Source organism: Rhinolophus sinicus, linkage group LG10 (assembly GCF_036562045.2).
Source record: "Rhinolophus sinicus isolate RSC01 linkage group LG10, ASM3656204v1, whole genome shotgun sequence".
NCBI classification, from domain to species: Eukaryota; Metazoa; Chordata; class Mammalia; order Chiroptera; family Rhinolophidae; genus Rhinolophus; species Rhinolophus sinicus.
Window position 1 is genome coordinate 21,734,925 of NC_133759.1, and position 18,845 is coordinate 21,753,769.

The following is an 18,845-nucleotide window of genomic DNA, read 5'->3' on the forward strand; positions in this document are numbered from 1 at the left end:
TCTGCTCTGTTTTCTCTTTAAATTCCAGCTGATGGGTAAAATGTCTTGATTTGTGATTGGGAAAACATAAATATTATACAGTAAAAATATTCATACATATAAACGTGTGCAGCAGTTAATTACTGACTATTTTGAGATGAATTCAGGATTATGTCTCTCCAGTAACAGTGGCGGGGAGGGTCAGTGGGGAAATGGGGAAGGAAAAGTTGGACCCTTAAATTTGCATGTGGTAACTTGTAACTGGCTTGGCAAGGGCTTCTGGATGATTATGACATAGATATTTTATTGTTCTTTTGTTAGCTGTTAAAAATAAGGAGTTTCTTTGCTTAGCACCTTTTCTTTGGAAGAAGACCCTTAGACAAACCTGTCAAGTAACTAGTAATTTGCAACATTATAGTTTAGCCGATACTTTCACAAATGAAGGCAGTCTTTACAGTACATACAATTGCTCAGATAGTAGAATGCAACATTTTTTAAACCAACAAACAAATGAATGAATGAATAAATAAAAGATTTGCAGTGGGAAAAGGTGAAGTTATTTTTATTTTCTTGTTTTAGGAATTTTAAAGAGAAGTTTTAGTGCTTCGGGAGGAGAAAGACGATCCCAAACAAGGTATGTACACGTTGAGCTTCTAGAAATATTTTCAGATTGCAGAGTTGAGTTACCGATGACTAAATTGAAACCTGATAACCAGAAGTTACCGTAGGCATGTGGTAATAGAGGCTACTAGAACCCACCTTCCCAGAACTCATTGTAGTTTACCAAACAGCATACTGAGAAGAGTGCCACGCTGGGACCAAGGTTCCAGTCTACCTTTGTGATCCTCAGCCAGTCAGTTAGTCTTTCTGAGCCCAGGGGTGGGGGTAAGCCAGTTGTGCTTCGTGAGATCATATGGAGTCCTGGCTCCTCATACCTTGCTTCTTTACTTCCCCCAGGGTATAGGTTTTATCCTCCTGGCAGTTGTGACAAATGTGGACCATATCACATCCACATCCCAGCCAGCAGGAAGTAGAAAGGGGAAGTGGAGACCACCCACACCCCTTTTTTAGGACATGACTCAGATATTGTGCTCATCCCTTCTGTTCATATACTGTGGGCCAGAACTTCGTCATATGACCACATCTAGCTGCAAGGGAAGATGAGTATGTCTGGGGGATTCTGTTTTATAAGGAAGAAGAAATTGTTATTTTGGGGCAACTAACAGTGTCTGCAATAGTTATTTCCTGGGCTAAGGACTAAAACGAAACTATTCAACTTGACCTTCTGCAAGTTCCTGGTGACCTTCATGAGAACAGTGTCCGTGTCATTGGGTGAGGCTGTTGTGAGCAGAAGCCTAACTGTGGTGGTTTTAGAAGTTACAGAGGCAGGGCTGGGGAGGGAACAAGTGAAGAAAGCGAGGAGTGAGCTGGGAGAGTTAGCTGGTGGGGAATGTTTGATGGGAAAGGGCCTTCTAGAATATAAATGACTGCAGGCTGTTTGGGACTGCGCAGAAGCAGCCAATGGAAAGGAGACATTGAAGAGGGAAGGAGAACTGATGGTGCACAGTCACCGAGTAGATTGGAACCCGAGGGTGGGCCTGGGAAAGGTGAAGGGACAACCCTTTCTCTGTGTCTGAAGAACAGGAGTCGAAGGTAAAATTAAGGTAGAAAAATCAAAGAAAAGGGATATTACAGAAGATTATACTTGGTGGTTTCTGTTCATTAGGTGATGTTCAAAGTCACTGCTGAGAATGTGGTCTAGATTTGAGAAGTGTGATCACGTAGGAAAAACCAATAGAGAGATGGGCAAGGAGCTGAGCAGAAGCAGGCAGAAGGACTGCCCAAGCGCTCTGAGGCTGAGGCACCAGGTGAGGCTGGGACTGCCCGTTACGTGGCGGTGCCCATCAGCAGGCTGGTGGTGCAGGACCCTGCCTGTGGGGTGAGTGTGTGCATGTGACTCAAAGCTCAGGCTGCGGCTGTGCTTTATCAGCCAGGCATTTCAAATGCAAGCAAAAGAAACTCCCTGGCCAACTTATGCAACAGCGGGGTTCATGAGAAGGCTTTGGGGGGCTCACCCAATTAGGCACCCAGAGAGTCAAGCTTAAGAACGGATAAGAGCCAGGTCAGCCCCTGACGTCTGTGGAGGAGGCACTCCTGGCAGACTTGCAAAGGCACTGATACTAGGCTAAATGCTGTTTTCTCTCTCTGTGTGTCACCATTCTTAGGATTCAGTGTCTTTCAAGAGAGTCAAATTGGCCTGATTTAGATTAGGGTCCAAGTTACTGCTGTGGGGAGAGCTGAGCTCCTTGATTGATAGACGCTTCCAGTCTGCCAGGAATCCCTTGCTGTAGTGAGCAGGTGAGGGTGCTGGGCTGTCCAAATGGAACTACTATCCACTCCTGGGTTTGAGGGTGCTGGGAACTGCATAATGGAAATGAATTTCAGAATAAAGTCCCTGACTGGCAAAATCCTGAGGGGATCAGGTAGGTAGCAACAGTTGATGAGTTAAGAGACACACACATAGGTGAATAGGTGACTAGGACCTGACTTCAAATAACATTTGCCGAGCTGTGCCATGTGTGATATAGTGGGATATGCCATCGGGGGAGACAGGTTGGTTTAGACAAGCTCTCTTCTCTCAAGGGACTCACTGTGTAACGGGGAGATAAGGGCAGACTTGAGAAGGAAATAAATGACAAAAGACAGCCTATGATTCATGCCAAATACGAGAGAAACTAACTTTTTTACTTCCAGCTAATCCCCAGAGCTTCTCTGAATTAAAAGGAGACAACTCTAATATGTATTTCTGATTCGTTAAAAGGCATTAAATAAGGCTAAAGTTATTTGCATTCTAATTTGCTTAGGATTTTCCTGGGTTTCTTGGTTTATAAATGTGAAAGTAAACCCCTCCTGCAAAATAATTAGAAGCTACATGAGAAGTTAGAATCTAAAGGAAGATGGCACAGCTACAAAATAGAATAAAAATAAATTGAAAATCAAGCCTGTAGAGATTTTTGGCTATTCTGTGTCATATATTAAATGGTCAAACAGTTACAGTGAGACCTTCATTGGTTCCTAAAACAAGGGAGTTGGTCTCAGTGAGGAGAAACCACAGAGCAGTGCATGCATACTTGACCAGAGCACAGCTTCTAGAGGCTAGAATTCAGAGTTGGCCCTGGATAAATAGTATACAGAGAAAGTTGAAGCATAAACTCTCAGCTTTGGTCACCTAAGGTATCAGGGGCTAGAGTTAAGCCAATTGCCTGCTGTAAAACCAAGTTACCTTCTTAATAAGCTGAGATAGATTTTTCTTGGGCAAATAGGCCAGGCAAATGGATAAAACATGAGCAAACAAAACTATGAAGGGCAGCCCCTGCTGTCTTAGAGAAGTACTGAAGTTTCAAGGCTGGAGAAAGGTCACATGACATTAGAAGTGGGAGGCACCCTGTTGGTCTAAGCCATCGTCATCAAATAATACAGCTTTTTTTTCAGGAATATAATTAAAGGCAAAACAGGAGAGAACCAGTCCCCTACTCTTAGAAGTCCATGTTCTTTCTATGTAGTATTTAGCAGAAGTCACGTGAAGCTGGCAAATAAGTCCTTTGGGCCCCCTTTCTTGCCAAATTCTTCCCCAGATCTCAGCCCTCCACCCCCAGGCCACGAAAAGTCCTGGAAGCCAAATTCAAAGCTCAGAAACCAGATGAGTGGTGAGAGCTCCCACCCCCTTTCCTTGGCTTCTGGAAATGTAGCCATTCGTGAAGCAGAGGTGAATTATCAAATGCCCATTCCCAAATCTCCAGGCACCAGGGTACCACATAGCAGTCATTCCCAGGGCTCTCCTGGACCCCCAGAAAACCTGGAGGTGAAGCAGACAGTGGGGAGCTTCCAGAGAACCCCTATTTCCTAGCAGTAAACAGGCCATTCATGCTATGAGTATACTTACTTAGCATACTTTGCTTTTAGTTAAGTCTTTGGTTTACTAGCATAGAGATTTCATTTTACATCTTCGTCCTTTGCATGTTACTGGAGGGTCATAAAAAGGAGTGCCCCTTGGGACACTCCTATAGCTGTTTAGCAATCTGAGTCGTCACCCAGGAGCTGCTTTAGCTACAACCACTCATACTCTGTTGAGGGCTAACTCTGTAGTTAGCTCTCCTGAAGGTGGAGAGCCGTGAGATAACCAAATCTGACTGCATTTCACTTCCATCTAGTAAGTAACAAAAGGCAGGAGAAAATTAATGGTGTATTTTTTATGTATTGCTTTTAATGAATGCACACAGATCATGTGATGATCTATGTTGAATAACTTTTCTTGAATGAGAATGTGAGAAGTTATTTTAACAGCTTCAATGATCTATAATTCGCATGAAATAAATTGCACATATTTAAAGTGTGCAAGTTGATAAGTTTTGAGTGTGCATATCCCCGTAAATCCCACAATTTAGAAAGTGAGCATAGCCACCTAAAAGTGCCCATTTGTGCTTCTCGCTCCTGCTCCTCACTCCCCAACCCAGGCAATCATTGATCTGCTTGCCAGACTATAGAATTGTTTTGTGTTTTACAATTTTATATAAATGGAAATATGTACTCTTATTTGTCTGACTTTTTTCAGTCAGCATAATTATTACGAGATTTTTCTATGTTATTTTGTGTATCCATAGTTCATTCCTTTTTATTGTTAAGTAGTATTCCATCCTAGGGATGTACCAGTGTTTATTTAGCCATTCATCTATTAATAGACACTTGAATTCCAGTATTTGGCTATTACAAATAAAGCTTCGGTGAACACGTACGTTTTGTTATCTTGGGAAAATACTTAGAAGTGAAATGGTTGGATTGCATGGGAGGTTTATGCTTACCTGTTTAAGAAACTGCCAAACTGTTTACTGGAGTGGTTGTATCATCTTTACATTCCCAGTGTGAGACATTTGAACCCCACGTGTCTGTTGACAGGGGTGAAGTGAATGATGGTATTTGTGGAAATCATCTTCTCTTTTGATGTGCGCATCCCTGACATCATAAGGAATGAGAAGGAGAGTGGAATTCACTTTTCCCAATCAAACTCTCACAAGATATCATATACTTTGAAATAATCATATAAAGTAAATATCCTTATTGTTAATGTTTCTTTGATGTTATGTGCACATTGAGAGAATTAGCCAAAAGCTGGGTTAATGTCTGTGCCAAGATAAAGGCAATCAAAAATTCAACAATTAGGACTTACTTTGAAATGTCCAACTTTAATCATTTCCATGATCTAAGTGATCTAAAATCTCCTGCCTCTATTACTACTTGCTAGGACAGAATTAAGAATGGGCTGATTTTTACCAGTTCCTCTATGGGTTTTAAAGTCTCACTCAATATATATATATATATATATATATATATACACACACACACACACACACACACACACACACACACACACACACACACCCTCCCTTTTTTAAGATTCCGTTGCTCAGGCAACAAGATTTCTCCATACTCACTTGTGTCCTGTTGCCAAGGCAACAGGGCATAATTGGCAGACTGGTTTAAGACAACGATGTTTTCCACATCAGGGATACCTGTGGTTTGCAACTTTGATAAATCAGCGTATGTGTACTTGAATTCACGGTTGTGCACCCGACTCTAGTCTTTGTATATAAAGATGACTGTGGATGTTTGTGACCATCCTGTATCATACATGTGGTCAGAAAGACCATATGTAGTTTTACTTAAATTGAATAAATACTGCTTGATCGCTACTTTGCCAGAATAAACCCAGCCTGTCTGTGAATGTCACAATCAAGCAATCTGAAGTTTTTGTCAGTAAGACCATGTTATTTCTTTTCTGTGACAGTTCTAAACTTTCCTGCTTACTTCCCATTTATTTCTAGCTATTATTAGAGTATGAGTGGAGAGCCACAGAAGCACTATACCACTTTCCCACTCCATTAACACTGTGGATAGATGAAAAGCTCTTAGGAAACAGGAGAACTCAACCCCAACATAATGTCGCTTATGTGCATAGGACATGTTTATGAATGTCATCACCTGAAGGAGGATTTTAAGCAGTAAAATCCTAGTTAGCATTAGACACAGAAAGCATTACCTCAATATTGCAAGCCAAGCCTCTCGTTTCATAAGGTTACACATTTCCTTCTTTTAATCGGCATCAAATAATATTGACTACTTTTCACAATTGAATTAAATTATGTGATGCAGTTACAGTGACTGGAAATATTTTCTTGGTTCAGAGATAAATTTAAAAGACTTTTGTGAGATATAAAATTCTAGAACTCCATTTCCTTTATGGCCAGAACTCTTCTGACAAAATAATTATCCAAATGATTTACCCTTGCGCTTGAATTAACTCAGTGAGAAGTTGATTTTAAAAATTACAAAGCCAATGCAACCTCCAATGTCTGCCTTACCTATAGTGGTTTGGGGTGGAAGTAGTAGGCTAATATTCGTATTCAGTGCTTCACCTTCTGTTTTGGCTTATGAATTCTGGATGAAGTCACACCAGATCTGAAGAGAGTGGGAAGTGATGACCTTTGAGAACCTTTGAAACCTCCATTTCTCTGAGATTCCGTTTCGTCAGCCTGAGTTGCTGTTGGTCAATGCCCATTTCAGAACTTTTAGAGGACACAAGCATCATTATGTTAAGCCTTTCCACCATAACACATTTCTGGAATGCTTTCTTCATGTTAAACCATTTCTATTTTATAGCTTGTGCCATCACGGGAAACCATCCTCTGCAGCCACAGTGTTCTATTGGACGTAAACATTCAATCTGGTTCATTCTAGAGGCAGACTTCCCTCAGGCTCTGCATAATTTCCATCTTTTGTCCATCTGTGGACCCAACAATTGTATAATTAAAAGCTGTCCCTGCTAGTTACAATGAGTCAGTTCTATTTCGAAATTTCAACTGACTATGTTTTCTTGGGATCCATGATATAATTTCCAGAGAAATTAACTGTTTTTCTGCTACCCTTAGTCAGCCTTGTAAGGTCCAGGACTGTAGGGACTGTTTCTTTTCACCCTCCCATCTTTAGTGTCAAGCACAGTGCCTATACGTAGTGCGTACTTAATAAATATTTGTTGAATAAACAAATTTATTTTTAAAGATCCCCTAAAGTTTATTAAAGAAGAATGTAGAGTTATATAAAGGAGTGGCAAAGCTGGCAGCAAGTCAGTGTCGTCAGGGGGGTCTCTTTCACATCAACCACCAGCACATTTTTAATAAGTAAAAATATTTGAAGTTTGATGTTCTTCAGGACAACTGGAATAGTCATCTAGTTAACTCAGAATGTGAACAGTTATCAGCTAGCAAGAGCTCCCATAAACTCTTGAGTGAAAGATGTTCCCCAGTTACATTTTCATTCAACTTTTAAGACAGTGGGGTATTGTGGGGTGCAGCTATATGGCATGACTGTTAGCCTCAGTCAGAATGTTTATGAAGACAATGACCAGCACCTTCTAAGGAAGGGTCTGGAAAGCACTGTCGAATATGGAGGCCATTGGCCACATGTGAGTCTTGAGCAATTGAAATGTAGCTCGTGTGACTGAGGAACTGAATTTTAAATTTCATATGACTATTAATTTAAATGCAAAACTGAATGTAAAATATCATGAATTTTTCTATTTAGTTAAGTGTTGAAATGATACTATTTTGGATACATTTGATTAAATAAAATATATTTTTAAAATTAATTTCACTTCCTTATTTCTACTATTTAAAAATGTGGCTACCAGAAAATTTAAACTTATGTTTGTGGTTTGCATTATATTTCTATTGAGCCGTGCTGAACTTGTCTGGAAGGCGAAGGGACAGGGTTACTTACTTGCACTCTCTGGGGTAGAGTGTGTGTGCAAGGATATGACGAGCTGGAACATATGCACTGCTCCTTAGCTCAGCCCTCAGACCTCCTGCCCACATATAGGCACTGCTGAGATTACTCTCCTCTTCCAACTTTCTGAGGTCAGCGTCCATCCCTTTTCTTTCTTTAAACATGTCCGTTATCCCAGGGCTGGGGAGAGTGTATTAACGAGTAACGCTGGAGAGTTTCACTTACTTTTCAAGGGTCTGGAAACCTAGATCTGAGAATGAGATAGGAAAAACAATGGGATCAAGAGAGGGCTGGGTTGGTGGGGGGTTAGGAGGAATGGGACAGGATAGGGAAGGAACTCACAGTGGATGCCAAGATTCCAGTATTATTCTGGTACTTACGTTAGGTGGCAGGTAATGAGTGTCAATTTTGTTATGCCTCATAAAAGGTATGTGTTACATGTATGTATCAAAATTTCTATAATTAAAATGAAAGGCTTGTGGTAAGAGAATTATCAACAATGTTTATTTATATTTGAATCCCTTTATTCATTCCCACTCAGCAAATTACTGTCATGTGCCTTGTATGTCGTAGTTGTTGCGTATATTTTTGTTGGATTGCATTAAATTGAAGTATGGCTCTTATAACTTGTCAGAGTACAGATATTTCTTATTTTATTCCAAAAAAAATACCATTAAGAAATTGTCTCTAAATTTTAATGGAAAGAACAAGGTTGAAGGTTATTTATGGCAGTCCTTGGTGGGTTCTTAGGCCACCTCCACTGGTGGAAGGCACTGAGACCAACTTGCAAAAAGATCAGGAAATCTAGAGTTTTAGGGCAGGGCAAACAAGCGATGTTTAATAATACTGAAAACTAGGGTAAATGTAATCCTCTGAAATGCAAAAATCATCGAATTTTAGATTTATAGCTTTTTTAAGACAGCAAGAACAAAGCACCGGAAAATAATATATGTAAAATTTGAAATATATTTCTTTTTAATACAAAATCAGTATTTTTATTTTAAGTGTAACAAGAAAATCATTCAAGGCCCTAAGATTTAGACTCTTAATCCTTCTTATTAAGAGCTATGATGGGACAAGGTTCTTCTATTGGCCAGTGGAATGTCAGTTCTGCCCTGGGTTCAAATATGTTTATTTCCTTCTTTGTTTAACTCTTGAGAGTGTTTTGAGGAAAAATAACATTTATTTATTTTTATAATCTAAACCATAGCAAGGTGTAGGCTGTCAGTAAGTGTTGGTCGAATCCAAGTTGAGTCAGGCCTTCTAACGGCTCCTACTTCTGTTTTCAGGGACTTCCCCAGGGCAATAGGATCAAGACCACGACCAGGTAATTTGGTGTTGGCAGCAATGAAATAATGCATACCTCCCTGAAATGCAATGTAATTTATGTTATAGTCTCATATCTTTCCCCCTTTTATTTCTTCAGCTTTGCTGCCTCTTGACCTGCTTCTGAAAGTGCCACCCCTCACGCTCAAGGCCCACATTAAGGAGCTAGAGGCCGAGTTAGTGATGGGGTGGCAGTCCCATAGTCTTCCTGCTGTGATTCTTCGCAATCTCAAAGACCATGGTAGTACTTATTAGATCAAGTTGATGTCAAGCACACAATGGGCAAACACAGGAGTATAGTTGGGCCTGAAATGTCTAAATGATGCTTGGGATGGGCAGCAGGGGGATTTGGTTTTATTTGTCTACCATAATTATTAGTTTGGCATTTAAGGATATCGAACTACTTTTCTGTGTTCACTTATTTGATTGGAATATTATAGGATGTTCCAAAATGTGCATTTCTACTTTGGTGGGAATGTTAACGAGTTGAACTATTGATGCTTAAAGTGCTTACCTACTAGTGAAAAATAGCAACTATGTTTTACATGTGTGTAAGACATACACATGTATATAGTATATAGGTATACATATATTTACATAAGTTCTAGATCTATATGATACAAGAGACTGGAGCATATCTTTTTTCTATCTCCTTTACGCTGACACAGATAGTTCTTTATGGTTATTTCTATTTGTATTTGACTAAAACAATGTTATATCACATTGTTTCTTTAATAACATAAAAATTATGGGTTTTTAAAACATAAATATTTATAATAATGGTTTTTGGGGAAAAAGAATGTGTTAATTAGTTTCTAATTTCTGTTAAAGAGGACCAAAGTACAACAGTAATAGTAAAATTATTAGTTAAACCTGGACAATTCAGGAAGAAGTTTAATGATTGTGCTTTTAACTTATGTATAAATATGACTCTTGAGTATAAAGTTCTATTTTAGTACTTTGGTTAATTTGGAATTATTACCTACTGCTGTTTTCACTTTAACTTCTTTAATTCACATTTTTTTTGTAGAGTTAACACATATAGTGAACAAAGATGATATGAATTGATTTACTGTAATATTAGCCCATGCCTCTACATTTATTAAATTTGCTTTGGATGAGTTATTGACACATTGGGGCCATTTACACTGTCAACATAGATGAAAAAAAAAAAAGATGGTTTTTGTTATTGATATGTCCAAAGCTATCATGTTGACTGTACTCTACTGCTATTGTGGCATAAGGTAAGTTCATAACATAATCTTAAAGCTAAAGCAATTGTTGATTTTATAACAGCAAGAGTGGAACACACACATGTATGTGTATGTAAGCAATTCATAGTTCTGTTGTAATGCATCATAGGAATTCCTTTCTCTATCCTAGCTAAGAGAATAAAAAGGTGTCATGGGACACTGTTGGTCTGGTTACTTGTGAGTTACACTTTATGTATTCCTTACTCAGAATAGGCAAAGCACTGAAACATATAAATGATGTATTTAAAAAAAAAATCAGATTATATTAACATATTTTCATTTATTTAAAAATTGATTTAGATAAAATCAATTTTATCTTGGATAAAAGGGAACATGCTGGAAATTATGTATGAATAACAGCTACAGCCCTGTATTGCCTAAATATACTGGGGAAAAAATTGTCAGGGATGGGAGATTTTCGTCAAAACCTGGGTATGCCCCGAGGACTACATCTAGTATGTGAACATCATTCTCCACATGCTATGACAGAAAAAAGGGTGACAACTATTATTTTAGAGTGCCTGGTGGGTGTGTTATAATATCTTGCCTCTGTGGTCCTTCTAAAATGTGGACTTCTAGGTCGATATTGTGATGATACAGCAGTATTTAATGTACCTCCAAACTCCTGTAGAACAGATAACTGTGGAACCATTTCAAGTTAATACAATTAAAAGTCTTGTTGTTCTTTTAATACTAACTAGATTGTGTAAATAATTTATTTTATACAAATTCTTTAGGTTAAATAATAGACTGTAGTCCTCTGCCAACAGAAATGAAAATTTAAGAATTTCTATATTGCACAGATGAAAATGTTAACAGTAATTAATGTGGCACGAATGAATGAATAAACATTTTAAACATGTTAATTATTTTAGCTCTACTTCCCTCACTTCAGTCACTTGTAGATTACCATTGCACAAATTTGGCCATACCTGAGTACCATCTATGTCATTCTCCTAATATATGCTTCTTTAATTTGACTCACTTAGTCAACTTAAATTTATTTAAAGAGGAGGTTATGTTATTGCTACAAATGGGAAGCCAGTAGAGTATCACTTGCCATAAATAGATGTCAACTGTAAAAATAAATGCAAATCTAAGCAAGACAACATTGCTAAATTCCAAGTAGATATTGCTGTCTGCTTATCCTGCGTTCTGTTTTCTGTGTTATGAAAGAACATTAGCTAATCTTTGAGAAATGGTGACGTCATACTTGCTTCACACTGAAACTTAATCTTGATATAATCAGTAGAAGGAAAAGAAAATTAAAAAAGGAATACTTTTCATACACAATCTACTTACTATGTAAAATTATATTGTGTGTAAGTATCCTATGCCTCGGAAAACTCAACTTTTAAAAATAATTGTTTGGTTCTGTTGGCTATAGAGTCAAATGAATTAATCAAACAAGATATTTTGAATGAAAAAGAAAAAATCTAGAATCTTTTGATATAAAAAACAGTCCTTTCCTGTTGAAGTAGGGGAAATGGTGTCCTATATTTGTGAAAATAAAATCATACCAAAACATATTACGAGAAATGTATTCTTTGTCAAATACATAGAGTACATTTTAATATCATGGACATTATCAATGTGGGTCAAATGTAAATTTTTAAGAGTATCAGTCAAACCCAAATTTAAAGTGCAAATGTAATGTCAACTAAGAGTATGGCCTAATTTGACTGGATTGCCACTGATGTTTTTCCTTCCCTTGATTAGTTTTTCATTTTCCAGTCGCTAACACCCAGGTTGTGAACTGATGTATGGAAATTCTTGTGCTCTGCATTTTGAATAGAAATTGTCACTTCATGACTTCTAGGCTCTTAATTTTATTTTCTTACTAGATGATAGGGAATCTATTTTTATACTTGTCCTTTGTTCGTAAAGGTCAGATCTAAATAGTCAGTGTCTCATCTAAATATGCCATAGAGCACAGCTAATATTTTAGTTGCCTTTATTATGAGCAACTTTCAGTAGCTTACTTTCAAATTAGTTACTAACATAAAGTACGTAATACTAAATTTTATAGTTTCCAAAGTGATTTTAAGTATATGCGTTCTTTCATTTTATGGCATAGCAATTCTTTTAGCATATAAAAATGTACTCGCCAGAGTTTAATCAAAATTTATATGCGTACCAGTCTATAGATGCAATTTAACATATAATTATATACTCTTCTATATTGTTTATTGGGATTTGGATATAATTAGCTGTATTTCCCAACCACATTAGAAGCATCTTTAGTAAAGTTTGCATATATCTTGAATATGTGCTCTGAGATAAGGCCCTTGAAAACTACTTGTTGTGTAACTGATGCAGACTTACCACTGTATAAATCCTTATTTATCCTTGCTATTGAGAACAACTGTATAAGTAATCTTATGACTACTTAAAGAATGGGGAAACAATGATATTTTAATGTTAGACTTCAGGCTGAGGAAGGAGTGGGAGACACAAATTTATTTTACCAATGATAATTTGCTTCCGAATTCTTCATGCCAAGGGAGTCACTGGGGGCGTGTGGACTAGGTTCCAGGAGGATGCTTCCTGGCGATGATGTACACTTCTTTTTTATTGGTTAGCCTTTGCATCCATAGTGCTGAAACAGTGTGTTTTTCACATCACAGTATTTTATTCCTGAGAATTCTGGGCTTCAGCAATAGAGTTGACTTTCATACAAAAAAAAAAAAAAAAAAAGAAAGAAAGAAAAAGAAAAGTTCCTTCTAAAAGGAATAAAGGAAGCCAGAATGACTTGGTCAGTCATTGTAGCATTGCATAAGAAATAACTAAGTCAGTGGAGAAATGTCAGGCTGTATGGACTAGACCAAATGCATATGCTAGTTTTAGATCACAAATTCAGGAACAAAAATTTAACTTTCTATATTTTTCCAACGTTGAACTTAATTTTTATATTGAGCCCCCTTCCAGTTATCAGAAAACATAATCAACTAGCTTAAAGGTAAATGTCCATGTTTGGTGATTTCTCTATCATATCAGGCTTAAAGTCAGTCAAACTAAGTATTGCCCTTCTCTCTCTTCTTCCCTGGGTGATAGTTTTGTTCCAAGGATTTCATTGGCATCATGTTCCTGGGGCTTTGAGACCATCTGTGCTGGTATCTAATCTGATTATTGAGTGTGGTTACCCTTCCACGTTGGTATCCAAAGAAATGACAGAGCCCTACCTGCTTTCCAGTTCCCAGTCCATGTTTCCACCAGTGGCTGTGTTCCCTAGAACAAAGGCAAGACGTTGGTAGGACAAGCTCTCTCGTGCTGTCAGCTCACCTTGTCAGGTGTCTGGGAAGGTTAGCCTGCTGGTCCCCACCTCTCCAGGCCTGGAGATTTGGGACTTCAGTAGAGACTCTTTGCCTCTGATACCCCAGGAAGCCTCACTTGATCCTGTGCCGTATGGTGCAGGGAACATCTGCACGACTAGGGCCTCCCCGAGGTCCCCATGGCAACTGGGCACACGGCCTTACCACTCCTGAATCCCCAAACTTAGACAGTTCCATCATCCAACTCTTCCTTCCTGCCTGCTCCCACCCCACACTTTGCCCAAAGCGAGCTAGAATTGGAGTCTTTTCTGAGATTTTCCTTGCTTCTCATTTTCTCTTCATCCTCCCTCCTCAGAGAAACTTAATTTTATCCAGGAGGGGCAGGAAGAAGTTTATTCAGCAATAGCTGTTTTGAATCTCTGCCTTTTGATTTTAAAGGCCAGGAATGTACTCTCTCCATTCCCTGGTTCCTCTCTTCCACCCCACCTTGGGGAAATGCAAGTCTCCATTGCATGCTTGACAGTAGGAGGCTCATGAAGTCAGAACTAAGTGTGGGAAATAATGCAACAGTGAATTCTCTACACAGCATCTCACCATGTATATTGTGTAGTCATTTCTAAGAACTTCTACTTTAAGCACCCTGAGGTCATACTTCGAAGAAATAGCTAAAGAGATAGCAAGTTTGGAACTGGGGGAAGCTCTCCCTAATACACACACACACACACACACACACACACACACACACACACACAGCCTGAACAGGATGTGAGATGCATTATGTAAAGGTGATTGAGCCAGAATACAAGAGAGAAGGCCTTCAAAGTAGCCTTGCTTCTTTTGCCTTTATAGAGTTTGTATCTGAAGGTTCAAATGAAAGGGCAGTGAAAGGAGCCTGATCACTCAGAGAGTGAAAGGAGCTGAGGCTTTGATGCGGTTTCCTGCCATCCTGTGGGAAATTCCGCCGGGATGTGGCTTTAGGGGGAACGAGGCCCTTTCTAACAATTTCTGCCTGATTGTGGAACTTCCTGTTGATTTGTGTTGGGAGGGATTTCATGCCCTAGCCCCCAGTCATCATCTTCTCTCTCATTTTCCTCTCCCTTTCCATGGGATGTCATTCACTCAATGACTGAGTCCAAGCTTCAGCTCCTGCTCCCACAGTCACCACCTGCTATTCCAGCCCCGACCTTCTGACTTCAGCTCTAGGCCTCTTCTCATGAGATCATACATACATCTTCCTGACGTACAGTCTCTCTTATGGCTCCTTGCCATCATCTACAGTCCCTGGCTACCTCTTCAGCTTTTATTGTACTTCACGCCTGATAAACTAGACACTGTGCTGTTCTCCAGAGGTGGCCCTCACTTTGCTAGAACTGTTTCTTCTACTCAGAAGCTGCCAATCAAATATACAGTCCCTCGCACCAAATCGTCCTGTGCCTATTGAAGGCCTAGTAATTCTTCATGGACTTCTCAAATGAAACCTTTCCATCAATTCTCTATCCTCCGTCCCATGGTTCTCTGGGTGAACCTCCCATGAACCTCTTGTGAGTGCAGCATCCTTTGTCTAACTTCTAGCACCTTCCACACTGCTGGGCATAGGGGTTGATTACTGAACATTTGTAGATTTGAACTATAGTTCAGTTACTTCACTTCATGTACTTAAAGGAAAGAGGTGAGAGTGAATCTGTTCACCATACTTAAAAATGTGTTTTCTTTCAACAGGGAAGTTGGTCCAATAGCGAGAAGCCCATGTATGTTTTAGCCCCATTCAAAATGGAAAAATATTTTCCACTTCTGTGGGGATCTTCTGCCCCAAAACTTTATCTTCTCCTGTTGTTCAAACATTTCTGACTCTTAGAGAGAATTCAGAAAAACAGTAGGTTGATACTATATCTTGGTCAACTGGGGGAATACAGTGTAATCCAACTCTTGTTCAATTTGTAGTAATTAACAGCTTCAGGGCTCACATTGTGAATTGTAGTTTCAGTAGACAGGATATATGGTGTAAATCAGGTCTCAAAGGACAGGGACATGAAACAAATAACTTGGTGTAGGAATGTGCTGTGAGATAATAAGTCAGAACAGAGTGCACTGCACAGGACACTGAGACCTAATGCTTCCCGTTTATTCCATGTATATGATTTCCAAAAATATTTAATCCATTAAATGTTCAAAGGAATAGGTAGAACATCGTGTTAAAAGTTGCAACCCTTTTAAGAAGAGAAATAGTATTTCAGGCCTAGGAAGGAGTATAAATATTTTATGAGGTAATCAGAGGAATTGTCCATGATTTCACAGCCTCCAAATCATAAATTAGGAGGACAATCGGGAGCCCCTCAAATCCTGTGTAGACTGAGTCAGTGTAGTGTTTTAGGGCCCCCTAGTTTCCCATCCCAGCACTCACTTGCTTTGTGTTCTTGGTTGGGCAATTTCCGTAATCTCAGTATCCTTATCTGTAAAATGGGGATTAAAAATCCATCCTTCAGAATGGTTCTGAGGATTAGATGAGAATAAATGTGTAAATCCCTGCCCAGTATGTCACCCAAGTTCCCGCTAAAAAAACACTAGTCTTCCTCCTTACCACCCCTGAGGGGAATAATAGCTATTTATAGTGTCATGCTCACCACAGAGTAAGTGAGCAAAACTCATTAGTTATTTTAGTTTTTTAACACTTTTATGTACATTACCTCTTACGGGGAATTTTCTAGTTTCTTTCCTTCTAAGTTTCAAAACACTAAATTCACTAAAAATTATTAAAGGAATATGAAGTACTCTAATTTTAAACTTTGATTTTATTTACATTTTACATTTTAATAAGTCCAATACTGTCTACCTTTTGCAGTAGGAACCACATAAATATGAATCATGGGCATACTCCATATGAATGACATTGAAATATGATCTACTTCTTGATGTCTTTTTAAGGGAAAATTGTTTTAACAAAATGATTCTTAGGACAAAATTGTCAATGTAAATATGTGTTGCGTTTTACTGTGTGTGAATAGTTAGGATATATAGTATTTTTAGTGGGCTAATCTGAAAGATTTATTGAGAGAGAATGCTTTAAAACTCAAAATGAAGATGGCTAACATTTTCCATGATCTTGGTAGTTACTAATATTTAAATAAAGAATAAAAATTTTAAAAATTATCTATTTGGATATTTACCCTTTTTTTGTTTTCTTAAAATGATTAAGGGCTAAATAAATACACATTTTAGGGTAAGGGGATATAAAAAATTGTGAAGATTTGATCAGATAGCAAAGGAGGAATAATAGTTCTCATACCCAGGATTAGCTGAAATTGTTCAGGAAATCAAGAGGGTTTGCAAATGTTACAGCAAAATTCCCTGCCCATCATTGCCAGTCTCACAGTTTCTTTTCTCCCCAATCCTAACTCATGTGATGCCTCCAACATGTCTCAGTAATCTTGCCAGAGCATCCCAGGAGTGCTGAACTGGTGATGGCATCTTGCCATGACACAGCAGCAACAGATACCAAAGAGACTGTCCTGGTGGTACCTGAGACTAAAAATTACCCTTAGTCTAGGTGATGGGAGTGGGAAATGCCCTTTAAATTAAAAAGAAGTAACAGATTAGGTGAAAATGCTTCTAATATATAAAATGCAATTAAAGGGTAGGTGTTCAGACTATGTCAAGAGCTCTTACAAATCAATAAGAAAAAAGAAGCATGGGATACAGACAGGAAATTCACCAAACAAGTGCAATAACCTCACCAGCCTTCAGATACTCGTGAACACAAAATAAAACAAAATCAGACTGACAATTGAAAAGTTCGATAATATGTGGTATTGATCAAGGTGTAGAAAATGGATTCCCTTCTGATCAGAGGGCAAATTGATTCAGCCACTTTAAAGTCTACTTGTTAAAATAAGAAATATGTATATCCGGATGCCCAACTAGTATTTAATTTCTCCTTATCTACCCTAAGATACCTTTTGTACTTATGCACAATGAGGCATACATGTGTATTCTCACTGCAGCATCATTTATAATCATGAGAAATTGAAAGTAAACTAAGTGCCCATCAAGACAGAAGTGGCTCAGTAAACTATGATGCATGCAGAACATGTAGTACTATTCAATAGTGATTATAAAAAAAATGAGCTAAAATTGTGTATTGACACAAAAAGAATGTCCATGACAGACTGAGTGAGGAAAAAATTTGTAAAACAGTCTTATGATATGTCACCATTTATTTAAAAAGAGAGAAAGGGAGAATGAGGTAATACTGTAGATTTTCTATAATAGTAGCTTTTCAACTCTTTTGGAAATGACCCTCAATATGAAACACATTTTATATCTTGACTATGTGGATTCTTACTACGTGCAATGCACTCTGACATTTTTCTATCCTGTTCCATTTCATTCCATCCCATTTTTCAAAATGCTGTTCATGACCCATTAAACTGATTTCAGGACTCAGCCACATTTTGAAAAATACTGTTCTGAAGTAATACACTTATGCATGTAAATGGATAGAAAAGAGACTAGAAGGCAACACACGAAGGTGATATCAGAGATTAGAAGGAGGCTGATGGGTAGTGGTTCCAGGGAGCCTCCAGCCTCTTTTGCAATATTTAGGGTTTTTTTTATGTTTGTTTGCTGGTTTTACAAGGGGCCTGTATAATTAAACATTTGTAAATTTACTTTTTAAAGAGCCATCAAAACTATTTTTAAAAGTCAAGAATTTCCTGGGATTGAGAGAGAGCGTGATCAAAGGGTCTTAAGAGCAATTTTAAGTTACATTGCATAACTGAGTAATTCAGAAGGCAGGCATCTAGCCTTTTTGTATCTAGGGCCACAGATGAACACATTCTTGTGGCAAGGTAGAGTGAAACTCATGTGACATCCCATTCAAAATGTCATCACAAATCTAAGAATGCTCTGCCATGCTGAGAGTTTAACTCATTCCCCTATAAATGTCCACATACTGAAAACATAAACTAGTCAATATAAAGTGATCAAAACCAAGCCCTTTAGTTTCAGAAAATGCCAAGTTAATGTTCCTGTTGCAGCATCCACTTGGCCACATTACATGGTCTCTAGTTTTAGGTATGAGTCTAAACAGACAGTTACATTTTAAGAATTATTTCTGCAAGAAGCATCATTGTAGAAAATATGATATATGTACAGTCGGCCACCTGTATAGTCTGGAGCCAAC

The 18,845-nt window shown here is 38.3% G+C and overlaps 1 protein-coding gene across 6 annotated transcripts in view; it reads left to right on the forward strand.

Annotated features, from left to right (window-relative positions):
- Positions 1-18,845, forward strand: part of NEK10 (NIMA related kinase 10) — a 181,135-nt gene that overhangs the window by 134,682 nt on the left and 27,608 nt on the right. For 4 of the 6 annotated variants that reach the window (XM_019745290.2, XM_019745293.2, XM_019745295.2 and 1 more), the window contains 3 exons: positions 559-613; positions 9,105-9,142; positions 9,242-9,382. In XM_019745290.2, coding sequence (XP_019600849.2) covers positions 559-613; positions 9,105-9,142; positions 9,242-9,382 — 234 coding nt within the window. The remainder of the gene's footprint in view (positions 1-558; positions 614-9,104; positions 9,143-9,241; positions 9,383-18,845) is intronic. The other 2 variants (XM_019745292.2, XM_074312742.1) reach the window with 1 other exon arrangement.